The following is a 12,565-nucleotide window of genomic DNA, read 5'->3' as shown; positions in this document are numbered from 1 at the left end:
CTGCCCCAGGAGAAGGTGTACAAGATGTGAGGTGGGGGGGGTGTCCCACAGGTGCAAGTGGGGCTGCGGTGAGAGGCGGACAGCTTCTCACGTCCAGGGCCGCCCCAGGTCGGGGCTGTGGAGGCACTCTGCCCTAGTCCAGCCCCAGATGGGACCGGGGAGTCCTCGCCCCACCTGCTCTGCCTCTGCCCCAGCCCACGACCTCGCGCCTCTCTCCAAACCGTTCGCTTCCCGGGCCCCCAGGCCCTCGGCGGGCGCGCCGGGGCGGCGGGAGGCGGGGCGCGCCGGGGGCGGGGCCAACCGGGCGAGGCCCGGCCCTCACAGCGCCGCTCCGAGCGAGCAGGCAGCGGCCGTGGCGGAGGGATACGGAGCGCCCTATATATACCGCCGGGCGCAGGCTCGCACTTCGGCAGTGGTGGTGGGAGCCTCGCGGGCGCGGCGCCGTTACTCGCACTCGGGCGGCGGCAGCGGCACAGCGCTGAGCGCTCATCGCGCCTTAGCAGTAGCAGCGGCAGCAGCAGCGGAGGCGCCCCCGCCGTCACAGCCCCTGCGCGGGTGCAGCCACCCTCGCTCCCTCTGCTCTTCTTCCCTTCGCTCGCACCATGGTAGGTCGGGAGTGGTAAACGGCGGCGTAGCAGCTGCCTGCCCATGATTTCTTACCAAATTTTTAGTTCAGCGCCCCCCCCTTTTTTCGGGGGGGTTTCCTCTTTTCCGGGTGTTACGCAGCAGCTGCAGTTAAGAAGGACGCGTTTTGGATTTGCATTTCGCTTTTCTCGGCCAGGGTTTCTTATTTAAATTTTGGTCCCTCTTGGAGCTGGACTTGGCCGTGGGCTGTCCGCAGGCAGGGGCTCCGGCCGCAGCTGCACCGGGGCCTTCCGCATCCACCCCCTCCCCCAGCGCCGCACCACTGCATCCAGCGCGCCGCACCCGGGCTTCCCGCAGCGCTGCGCCTGGGCCGGGGCCCCGGGGGGCGGGGGAGCCGGGCGGGGCCGGGCACACGATCCCTTCCCAGCCCCCCCTCCACCCTAGGCACGGTGGCGGCGGGCCGGGCGGACTGCGGAGAATGAATGGGCCCGACCTAGCCGGTGGCGCACATTGCTCGGGCCGGGGCTTGGAGGGCGCCGTTCGCGTCCACCTCCTCCCCCACCCGGCGACCCCGCTGGGCGCCCTGGCTCGGCAGCTCTCCCTCCACCCTCCCGGGGGGCGCGGCGCGGGCGTGGGCTGGGAAGGAAGGAGCCGGGGAAGGGTGGGGTGGGGGCAGGAAGGCGAGGGGTGGGGGGCGGAGAGGGCGGAAGCGGCGGGCCGGCCGCCCTGCGGCCGGGCGGGGCCCTGCGGTGTGCCCGGGGCTCGTGTCCCCCTGTTTCGCACCCCTGCAGCCCCCCACCCAGTGCGGCAGTGAAGGCGTGCGTGATCCTCTGTTCAACGGGAGGTCCCTTCCCGCGGGAGGCACTCGGCTCGCGCTAATTGGGGCGGGGGGGGCGGGGGAGGAGGGAGCTGGCGCGCGGCTCGGTTTCCATTAGAGACGCAAAGTTTCTGCTCCGGGAGGAGGCGGCGGTGCGGCTCGCCGCCTGGGGGAGCAGAAGCGGGTGGGAGGCGCGGGGCGGGCTTGGCCCCCTCTAGCCGCGCGGTCCCGGAGCGGGGGTGGGAGTGGGGGGTGGTCCTGGCCAGGGAAGGGCGGTGCCCCCGCCCTGGGCCTGCCTCGTTCCTCCACACCCCTGCTCTCGGGGCACGCACCCCTGCCTGGCCCCTCGCCACTTTGCAGTCCGCAGGGAGATGCCCTCCACGTTTCCGCTTTCTCTGCAGCCTCTAGATTGCCAGATGCGCCTGTGCGCCTCGCTGGGTGTGTTTTCTACAAACCCCCTTCCTCCCTGGGCGGGCTGGGCTGACATCACCCACAGCGCTTTCTGGCTTGGGATGGGGAGATGGCTCCCGACAGGTTCAGAGCACCTTTACCCTCTCGGCCAGAGCGATATGAGGCCGGGTATTTCTTTATGGAGGAAGGCTGATGCTGTCGAAAAGCTCTCTAACCGAGAGAGTTTTGCGGTGAGGTGGGACTGTTCTCCCCGGTAAGGTGACAGCTCCTCGTGCGAGGTGTGGCAGGGCTTCCTGTTGTACAAAGACAGATGTTATTCTGGCGTTACGTAAATCATCGTGTCTCCTTCATTCGATGTAAAGAAAACCGCCTTCCGGTGACTGGGGTAGAAAGGAAGGAAGACCCAATTCTAATTTGAAAAAACAAGCTTTCCTCCAAATCCCTATATTGGAACACCACATCTATTGGGAAAGTTTTCATTTTGAGAATTAGCGTAAACATAACAGGGTTAGCTTTCTATTGGGACTTACTTTGTAACTGGCTTCATTAGGTGTACTTTATTAAAATAAAAATACAGGCTAGTTCTCCTTGCATTCTCCAAGTCCCCTGGCTGGAGGCACAGGTCACAGGTTCCGTGTTGCAGAGACCAGACAATACAAGTGCGAATTACCTTCATGGCCATCACTACCTGAGTAAAGTGTGTTTATTACGGGCAGCCCTTATGTCACACTGAAAATTGGTAGAGTGAATATTCTCTAGCAAAGTTGGTAGTTGCTCTTTTTCCAGAAAAGACGAGGTATAGTCTCCTAATTATTACGTACTTTTGTGTGTACTTAAGGTTTGCAGTTTTGAAACAGCTCAGTTGTAGGGTGGTTGCATTTTTTCCTGGCTTCTTCATCAAAGATAATTTGACTGAGGACATCAGCCATTATAAATGGGAGGCTTTTAATGAATAATTGCCTAATTTAAATGGAAAGCATTTATTACATGGGAATGAAGTTGGTTGGTGGGGGTAACCCGTTGCTGTGTATTTATTTTTTCCACTTAGTTGTATCCCATAAAATAGATGGGCAAGGCTGTTAATCCAACCCAGTGCCGTTATGTAACGCCTGTCTGGAGATTTTGGAGCGCCTGCAGCAATGCGCAAGGTGTGCCCAAAGCCTGCCCCCGGCTGGGATCCTCGGATGGAAGCGGGGGACTGCGGGGTCCCTGGCGCAGTAGGTGGCGCTCTTCTTTCTCCGAGCTTGCCGCTGCATCCGGTGTGGTGTGGCCTCCTTCCACTAGAGGTGCCATTTTTCAGATTATGACCTGACCCTTGTTAGACCTGGGAGCACGCTGCCAGAGGCCCAGCAAAGAAGACCTGAAGTGGAATGTTGTCACTTCTTTGTCACCCTTTGTTTTTTTTTTGTTGTTTTTTTTTTTTTTTTGATTTTATTTATTTGCAAGAGAGAGAAAATGAGAGACAGAGAGCACGAGAGGGGCAAGGGTCAGAGGGAGAAGCAGACTCCCCGCCGAGCAGGGAGCCCAATGCGGGACTCGATCCTGGGACTCCGGGATCAGGACCTGAGCCGAAGGCAGCCGCTCAACCGACTGAGCCACCCAGGCGCCCTCCTTTGTTTTTTAAAATCGCATAAAGTGTTCCCTTTATTCTCACTGTTTTCATTTAATGGCTAACAGTTTCACACGGTTGGCTTTTGTCTTTTAAAGAGTGATTTTTGAAAGGTCGGTATCAAAAGTACAATTGGGAAAACTGTTGCTCTCAGTCAACGCTTGTGCACTGAGTTATAACCTCTTCTCTCTTTGTGTAGGCTGATCAGCTGACCGAAGAGCAGATTGCTGGTAAGTTGTGATGACCTCAGGGAGTCCCAGTAGCCCAGAACTAGGCGCGACTCCATTCCGGCTGGCTTCTCTGACCCTTCCCCCGACTAAAATTTGAGTAGGTTTCTAAGAACTTCTTTAAATAGAAGCAAGAAGCAGGAATACTTAGGTCAGGTGCTAATTCCTTGCCAGTGTTGCAGAGGGGGCGTGGAAGGAAGCGGGGCTAGGCCTCCTTGCTCCCCTCCGCAGTGTTGGCTCCATGGTGGGCGCGGCTTTGCCTGTCACGGGAGCGCCCGGCGAGCCTGCTGCTCCCAAAGGGCGCTGAGAATTCTCACGCCACAGGTCTTTTTGTAATTCACCGTGAAGGCTTGTGCTTGCCATTTGAAAATACACGGGGATGGGTGGAGATGAGGGTTAGGACTACTATAATAATTGGGTAGGGAGTTAGTTTAGATTCTAGCTTTTAGTATTACTTGGAGGGCTTTTTTTTGAGATGATTTCTCTTTAAGAAACCAGGGATGCCTTTGAAATGCCTTAAGTGCCAGCTAGACAGAACACGCCGGTTACCTGGGAATGTACATTTCTAGTAACCCCTTCCTGTTGTGTGAAAGGCGTTCCTGTGGCTGTAGCAGTTTATCAGGAAAGGGCCTTAAAAGGGAACCCGCGGACCCATCTTCACTTGTCAGGTTGGATTGAGGACTAATTTAAGTGTGTTTAAGTTTAGTTTTCTTTAAAAATAGGAGAATACTGTGGTTTTATGGAACCGGTAACCAGGAGCAGTGTTTGCTTTATGGACTGTTGAATGAAGGCCGGTCCAGTAGGACTATTGTGGTCTTTATTTCAGGAGATAAAGACTGGGCAGTTTCTGATAATTTGCAGACTTGGCGTAAGAATTCTCAGTGCCATTTGGTTTGCTTTGGCAAGCCCCCCAAGGGAAGTGTGTGCGGTGGCCGGTTTGGGTGAAGACCTTCATTCTAAAGGGTAAACTTTTGTTTTCAGAGTTCAAGGAAGCTTTCTCCCTATTTGACAAAGATGGCGATGGAACCATCACAACAAAGGAACTTGGAACTGTCATGAGGTCACTGGGTCAGAACCCAACAGAAGCCGAGTTGCAGGATATGATCAACGAGGTGGATGCTGACGGTGAGGGCTCAAACCTATGAATGAGTGCCAGTGTTGTGTAATTCAAGTTCAGACATGTCACAAGATTGTCTTTCAGGTCCCCAGAGCAAAGCAAATGCGCAGCGCTCCTTTTGGTGGTTGCCTGACGGGCCGTTGACAATGAAAATAGAAGATTATGGCCTGCCTTTGGCTGTGCTCACTGTCTAGAACATTTCCTGGATCAGATTGGCGTATTGTTCTTTTCTACTTGCCGTGACCTACAGCTCAGTCTTTTTTATCAACTGGCCCATGAGTCTGCACTGAGTCCTTTGGGGAAGTAAAAATAAATAGCCATAGACTTTTCAAAAAGCTGACTGTCTCCAGGAGGAGTGGGAAGTGAAGTGGGAGAAGAGCACTGTTAGACATTAATGTAGAATTGAGTACAGCGTGAGCTGCAGATGTGTTTATTACAGAGAATTTTGAGGATCATGTAAGGCTTGGACATGGAGTGCTTGATGACTGGAGGGGAGTAGATTATAGAACCTAACAGAAGGGGAAGATGAATAAAGTGCAGAGCAAGAAGGAACAAGCAGTACCCCCTGTAACGGGGTCACCAACTGGTCACCGATTCCTCTGGACTCTAGAACAGTGGACAGTAGACCTTTTATTGCTCACTTTTTCTCAGTAAGCAATTCTTGAGCATTCCCCTCTCAAAAAACTGTCTTTTTTGGAAACCATGTATATGCAGTTAATATATGACATTGTAGAGCCTGGTAAATTTTTAAAAAATGAGCTAAGAATAAGCAGTTTGGATCTAGACTACTTTCTAGATGATTGGCTTGAGAGTAACCATTTAAACATACGTATCATAAGGTGATAAAGTAGAAATAAATTTGTCTGGTCATGTATATTTAGAAGCAGGGGTTTTGGGTGAGCTCTTTAACAAGTGGTTTCAGCTCATTCAAGCTACTTTGGAAAGTGTGTTCGTCCATATTAATGTTCTGGAAAAGGGGTAGATCATAATTCCCTCTTGTTTGACTGCTACGATGATTGGCCATCTGGGAACATGGGGTGACCACCCCCCATCTTATGTGAGCCCTGGGAAACGGTGCTTAGGGACTGGCAGAATGGATTAGGCTCTTAGATTGTATAGAACAAGGAAGGAGTGAGTTTTCCCAGGCCACAGAGTCTCCTATTTGTAATGAGTAAATGTAATGCCTAAGGGTGTCTTCTCTGCATGGCTATGAGATAGCACTTCAAATAATTTACTTTGTCTTGCATGAGTACCATAATGCTTTAAAATTTTGGAGGCCAAAGGGATTTCTGAATAATTATTTTGATTTAAAGGTACCGGTGAAAATGAATAACTTAACCTGAGGCTTTTTTCTTCTAATTTAATTTTTGTTTCCTTTAATTCAATTTACATTGTTAATCTGCTGGTTTGTCTTTGGGGGGTGCTCGCCTAACTCTTAGCTTTAGAGGGGGAAGTTACTTGGAATACTGACCGTAGAACAGACGCTTCTGACCCAGTTTCCTAAGTGGTAATGGTCTGAGCTTTGAAAACACTTCCGAGCCTTGCCCTTAATGAGGAAGCAAAGACCCTGAGTTGGAGGAAAAAATGATTAGGTGATTTCATCAGAATGTGGCCAGGAAACACCTTCTGGAGAAGACCGTGTGATACTTTATGGTCCGTGGCATAAGAAAGTCCCATTTTCCCCCTTCCCGTAATCCTTTTCTTCTGTAAAAACATCGTGTTGTGCTGGCGGGCCAGTTCTGGGCCTTGACCAGCATCACGAACCAAGACAGAGGGAGGACCGAGGGCTCACCCCTCACTTGGGCGGGGGGAAGGAGACAGTCTCGAGTGCTTCCATCAGGAATGAAGGGTGCTGTGGGCTTTCTCTTCTTGAACTGCATAACCGCCTTTAGCAGTCAAGAATCTACACATGCAGTTTTCTTTGCATCATGAAGTGCTCTCCTGGACCCTGATTACTAGTTTGAATTACATGAATATGTGAAATGGCCCTGCGAAGTATTTGAACAGTTGAGACTTAGAAATGGTTTAACCTCATAGAATAACCCATCGGTTTGTCCAAGTGAGTCTTAACCGTTCTCTAAAGTGCTTTGAAAAGATTATCACTGCTGGGGAGGGAGCGTCACTGGAGCATTTATTTTATGTGAGCTTTTGTTTTTTAATTTGAGGAAATGGCACCATCGACTTCCCAGAATTTTTGACTATGATGGCTAGAAAAATGAAAGATACAGACAGTGAAGAAGAAATTCGCGAGGCATTCCGAGTCTTTGACAAGGTAAATCTGCATCCGTGTTGCAGACCGTCCCTGTGGACGGCTTCTTTGCTCCCATTTCTGAAATACTTCGAACACTTAAACCAAAATGCCTGGGCCTCTGCGCTGATCTCACTTTGAAATAAGCCGACTTAACTGCAGCAACCTTAAATTGGGTGAGGGTGAGCATAAGTAGTGGGGAATTCTGAAAGCTTCTTGATTGCTGCTTTCAGTTTGTTAGCGCTTGCCAAGCCCCTGCATTTTCGGTGCTCACCAAGGGCTTGCACTTGGTGGGTTGGGCGGGGACCGGAGCTGGGCGACCTGTCCCCGTGTGCAGAGTTGGCGGTGCCGGGTGAGGGCACGAGTACGTCCCAGACTTGCGTGCCCGTTCAGAAGCCCTCTCCACCACCCTCAGTAGCCCCTGCTTAACGTTCACAGGATGGCAACGGTTACATCAGTGCAGCGGAGCTACGTCATGTCATGACCAACTTAGGAGAAAAACTAACAGATGAAGAAGTAGATGAAATGATCAGAGAAGCAGATATTGATGGAGATGGGCAAGTCAACTATGAAGGTAAAAACACTGCAGAGTCTCTTTAGCTTAGTTTTTAAGAGTCCTCCCTTTCGTATCTATAAACAAGTTAACTGCTTCATGAGACACTGATTTTTATTTATATTCTTTATGCAGAGTAGAGATGTTGTGTTCATTCAAGCTGCTTTTGAAGATAACCAAAAGCTATGATTATTTGTCTTTACAGAATTCGTACAGATGATGACTGCAAAATGAAGGCCTACTTTCAACTCCTTTCCCCCCTTCTAGAAGAATCAAATTGAATCTTTTACTTACCTCTTGCAAAAAAAAAAAAAGAAAGTTCATTTACTCATTCTGTTTCTATATAGCAAAACTGAATGTCAAAAGTACCTTCTGTCCACACACACAAAATCTGCATGTATTGGTTGGTGGTCCTGTCCCCTAAAGATCAAGCTACACATCAGTTTTACGATATAAATACTTGTACTACCTTAATGATAAGGAAGCACCTAATGGACTCCTTGCAGTTCCATTTGCTCATGATTAATACACTGTTTGGGCTGGCCAGTTTTTCATGCATGCAGCTTGACAATTGAGCACAGTCAGGCATTTGTATTAAAAACAAAAAATGAAAAAAACAAATTTAAAACTTCTTCAAATGGGTTCTAGTTCAATTTGTTAGTATAAATTGTCTTAGCTGGTTTACTGAAAACAAAACATTTAAAATTGGTTTACCTCAGGATGCTGTGCAGAAAAATGGGTGAAGGATAAACTGTCTAGACGCAGCCCCACTTAGCAGGATGGCCCTCTCGTACTTCCGGGCGCCTCCACCTATGGTGACCATGACCCTCATCCCGGTGGCATGCCGTGTGTGTTGGTTTAGCGTTGTCCCGTGTTGTCTTAGAGCGAAATGGGTGTCAGGCTGTCACCATTCACACGCATTTTTTTTTTTTTTTAAAAAAAACCTTTACCAAGGGAGCATCTTGGGACTCTCTGTTTTTAAAACCTCCTGAACCATGACTTGGAGCGAGCAGAGTAGGTTGTGGCTGTGGACTTCAGCACAAGCATCAACATTGCTGATCAAGAAATTACAATTTACGTCCATTCCAAGTTGTAAATGCTAGTCTTTTTTTTTTTTTTATTCCAATAAAAAAAAGACCATTAACTTAAAGTGGTGTTACATGCTTTGTAAAGCTGAGATCTCAACGGGGACAAGGTAGTTGGAGGAGAGGTCAGTACTTTAAAAGCCCACAGCCCAGCATCGGGCTTCTCGCCCTCCCGCCCTTCCTCCCTCCCGACGTCTCAGCACCAACCTCTGAGCCTGAGACCTTGCCTGAAACAGGGCAGATAGCAATTGCTTCATCCTATCTATGGACATGTAGGTCTACTTGTATTTTCACTGGGGGGGCGGGGGTAGGGTGGGGGGAGTGAACCCTAGTAACTTAATGATTATTCAGGCAGTGGCGCTCTTCGTAATGAAGGAAAAAAAACCACTTTTTCTCAAGCATGTACTTAGGGGTTCTTCTCGATCGTGCTGCTGATTACCTGTTTTATGTAACTACTTGAGACCATCTGTGCAAGAGACATGATTTAGTATGTCTGTAATTCGATCCTTGCCGTGTGGTAGAAGCAGTAGTCCCTTCTAAGCCAGTCTTTATGCTTAAAAGACACTATCGGTCACCTTTGATTCATGATTTTTAATTTATGATGCTACTTTCCCTTCCCCACCCCCCCAAAGTTGACTTGACTTTGCTCCCCTCCTCCCTGCCCCCAAGTAGAACTAATGCTAGCCCCCAGCTTGAAAGTAAACTCCAGCCTGGAGGGGATTTTGTGTCTAATGATAAAACTGTAACCAAAACAGATAGATGCTGGTACTGGTCTTCGCAGTGGGATTGGTGTGCTTTAAAAACCCCTTTAAAGGAATATTGCAACCAGTGCAGAACTCTTTTCTGAAATGCAGGCTGGATGTGCATTTGGTTTCTCACCAGGAAGGAGTGTTGGGTTTTTGAGTCTTTCCGTGGGAGGTTTTAATTTGCCAGGGAACCGCGGCAGGCTGCTAGCTAGGCAGCAAGAAGCTCTTGGCAGCCAAATGGGTGCATTTAGGGCTGATTTATAGAGACCCTTGGCTTCTCCCTCTCCTACTCCCTGTCTTTCTGGCGTTTTGCAGCTTGCCAGATTTCCTGCCAGAGGGATAGGTCAGAGCAGTGGAGAGGAGGAGCCCGCCCATTTACTTCTGCCGTTGGCCCTTAGACTGGGTGGTTGTAGAAGAGACAACGGAGCTGGAGGGGACTTTCACAATTCCCTGAATCTGGAAGGCACACCTGAGAACACCTTGGAGGTTCTCCAGGTGAGAGAGGGAGGACCCAGGGCTCCTGGATGTTTCTTGCGAGGGAGGCCAAGTGTTGACCCATTCAGGCCTGTGTCTGATGGCTTCTTGGTAGTTTGAAAGAGAGTTGGGGGTAATTTAACTTGTTTTTAAAACTTTGCCTTCTGTCTTAACTCTTCCGTCAAGTCTTTTTCTAGAAGCTGGGTGGGCTCCATTTTAGCGGTCCCACAGTCCTTCCGAAAAGACTGCTTTTGAAACCAGATTCTTAACATGGCTAGCATCCTGTTTGGGAAGCAAGCCTTTCCCCCGGGGAGTGCTGAGTCCCCAGCTTGGTGCAGAGGGCGGCCCCGTCCACCGGAGCCTTTTCCCTCTGGCTTTTGAGGGGAAGACCAGCCCAGGTGGGGTCTTTGCAGGCTGCATGCGTTTGTGAGAGGAAATAGCTGGGTGTTGGGTCCGTACCCTGAAAGTTGGTTAGCACCTCCCTGTAAACTCTCCTGCCCCTTACTTCTAACTGCTCTATAAATATATACATATATTTATATATATAAAGTGACTAGTTTAACTGGCATCCCGCTTGAGCCTGAGACTTGCCATAAGAAACTGCTGAGTCCTTGGCAAACACTTTCATAGTTTTGTTCTCCATCTGTTGGGGGTAGGTGTTGAGCAAGGCAAATTCATCTCGATGTTTCAGATGGGCTTTTGACGCACTGTTGCCAAGGAAGGCTTTTTCTGATTTTTAGACAAACGAATTTTTGCACACTTTAATTGGTGTCTTTCGGCAACTTAAACACACTGAAAATTAGCTACTGTACATATTTTTATATTCTCTTTATAAATGCATGTCTGACTCTACCTGTAACCCGCGTTGTGACGAGTGGCCGTCCAGCAGGCCTTCCCGAGTGCCGCTGTGGCCTCTCAAGAGTGGCAGCATATTATTAGCCCCTCAGCACACTGGGAACTTCTTCCTGAACAAAGAATGTAAATTTGGTCAAAAGTCTGCTCTTCGGTTCATTCAATTGATTTTAAACATTTGAATTAATTATTATATATCCGAAGTACACTACCCTTTCGGCAGTGACGAGATTTCCACGAATGTGTCTTAACCTATCCCCTTCAGCTGGAAGTTAGTATTTTCCTTTTTCTCGATCCCTCGAAGTTGTCTTGTAGGAGACCGAAATCCTTTGCTGTCCGTACCCCTTGGAGTAAGAAGGTAGCGACATGGGTGGAGTGTGTGTTCTTTCTCCAGCTCTTCTAATGTTCCTTAAACACGTCTGTAGCAAAGATGGCGGGAGTTCTGATAACAGAAGGTACCCTTCACCGTGGCAATTTGAAAAGGAGATGTACTTGAACGTTTCTGTAAATCTTGAGATAAACTGTTTGGAGATTTAACCACCTCTCTGATGGGGGACCAACTCTATGGAAATTGTAAATAAGTTTTATTTATAAACCTGGCACTGTATTCAATAAACATTTCTGCAGCCTTTCATCTCTAACTGCGAACTGTGTAGGTTTTTAGCTTGTGTAGCCTCCGGTCCCTTCTGCTTAATGAACAAGGTGCTCCTGCCCCCAGATGTAATTGCACCCAGGCTCTAGGACGGTAGGTGAGCAGGAGGGGCCCGAAACACCACGGACACATCCCACGACAGCTCCGCTCTAGTTTTCAGTTCAGGTGTTACATAGCTGACATTTGAATACCATCTCGTGGCGTATATACCATATCCGTGCTCGCTTTACGTGGGGAAAGGCACACCAGAAAAAGATTCACCTCTGTGTTAGTCCCAAGTGTCTTTAGGAATGGCATGAAGAAATACACTTTAAAAATTGGACGGGAATTTTAAATTGCACAAGCACTTAGCTCTGCCCATGTCGAGAGCAGGGCAGCCTAGGAAAGGGGATGGGAGGCAACTTTCCAGCCCTGGAGTTGAAACCTACCCCTTAATCAGTCCTGTTCCAGACCCTGATCCTGGACAAAGTTCTGTAGCAGGGAAGGCCACCTCTGTTTCCAGAAGGATCTTTTCCAGGCTGCCTTGCCTGTTTCCTTCTACACAAAAGTAGTGAGGGGGCTGAAAAGAAGGGGAAAGATGACAGGGAACGCCGCTGCTTTGGTCAGAAGGCTCGAGCCCCACTTGCAGGGAGCATTGGGCTCCTCCTGTATACAGGAGCTGACTTAAAGGATGTGGATACTGCCATGGGGACAGAACCCTCTGCCCTGACATTTTTGGCCTGGGTCTTAGCTTGGGTTTTGTCCCTCTGTAGCTCTGGGCAGGCACTCTGCTTCTCTGGGCCTCATTTCCCCCCTTGGTTAAAATAAGAGTATTGGACTAAGTGGCTCTCTGGGATTCTGACCAACCCAGCTTGACATCACTTGTTTAAATTGAAATTGCAGCCTAGGGTGCCTGGGTGGCTCAGCCGGTTAAGTGTCTGCCCTCAGCTCGGTCGTGATCCCGGGGTCCTGGGTTGGAACCCCACATCAGCTCCCTGCTCATCAGGGAGTCTGCTTCTCCCTCTGCCCCTCCCCCTGCTCGTGTTCTCTCTCTCTCCCTCCCTCCCTCTCTCTCTCTCTTTCTCTCTCTCTCGTGCTCTCTCTCACATGCGTGCTTTCTCAAATAAATGAAAAATAAAACCTAAAAAAAAAATTGCAGCCTCAAGGGTGGGAGGCAAAATAGTGTGGGCGTGCTGTATGCTTTGAGGTG

At 49.6% G+C, this 12,565-nt stretch overlaps 1 protein-coding gene across 1 annotated transcript; it reads left to right on the top strand.

Moving 5' to 3' along the window:
* The first annotated feature begins 342 nt into the window (after positions 1-342).
* CALM1 (calmodulin 1) lies at positions 343-11,365 on the top strand. The gene is made up of 6 exons (XM_034993082.1): positions 343-605; positions 3,622-3,652; positions 4,631-4,774; positions 6,932-7,038; positions 7,453-7,588; positions 7,773-11,365. The coding sequence occupies exons 1-6, from the start codon at positions 603-605 to the stop codon at positions 7,799-7,801; spliced, it is 450 nt and encodes a 149-aa protein (XP_034848973.1). The 5' UTR covers positions 343-602; the 3' UTR covers positions 7,802-11,365.
* The last annotated feature ends 1,200 nt before the right edge of the window (positions 11,366-12,565 follow it).

The sequence above is a fragment of the Mirounga leonina genome, unplaced genomic scaffold, assembly GCF_011800145.1.
Source record: "Mirounga leonina isolate KUSES-001 unplaced genomic scaffold, KU_Mleo_1.0 Mir_82, whole genome shotgun sequence".
NCBI lineage: Eukaryota > Metazoa > Chordata > Mammalia > Carnivora > Phocidae > Mirounga > Mirounga leonina.
Note: the sequence above shows the minus strand (reverse complement) of the source record. Positions and strands in the feature narration are given on the sequence as shown.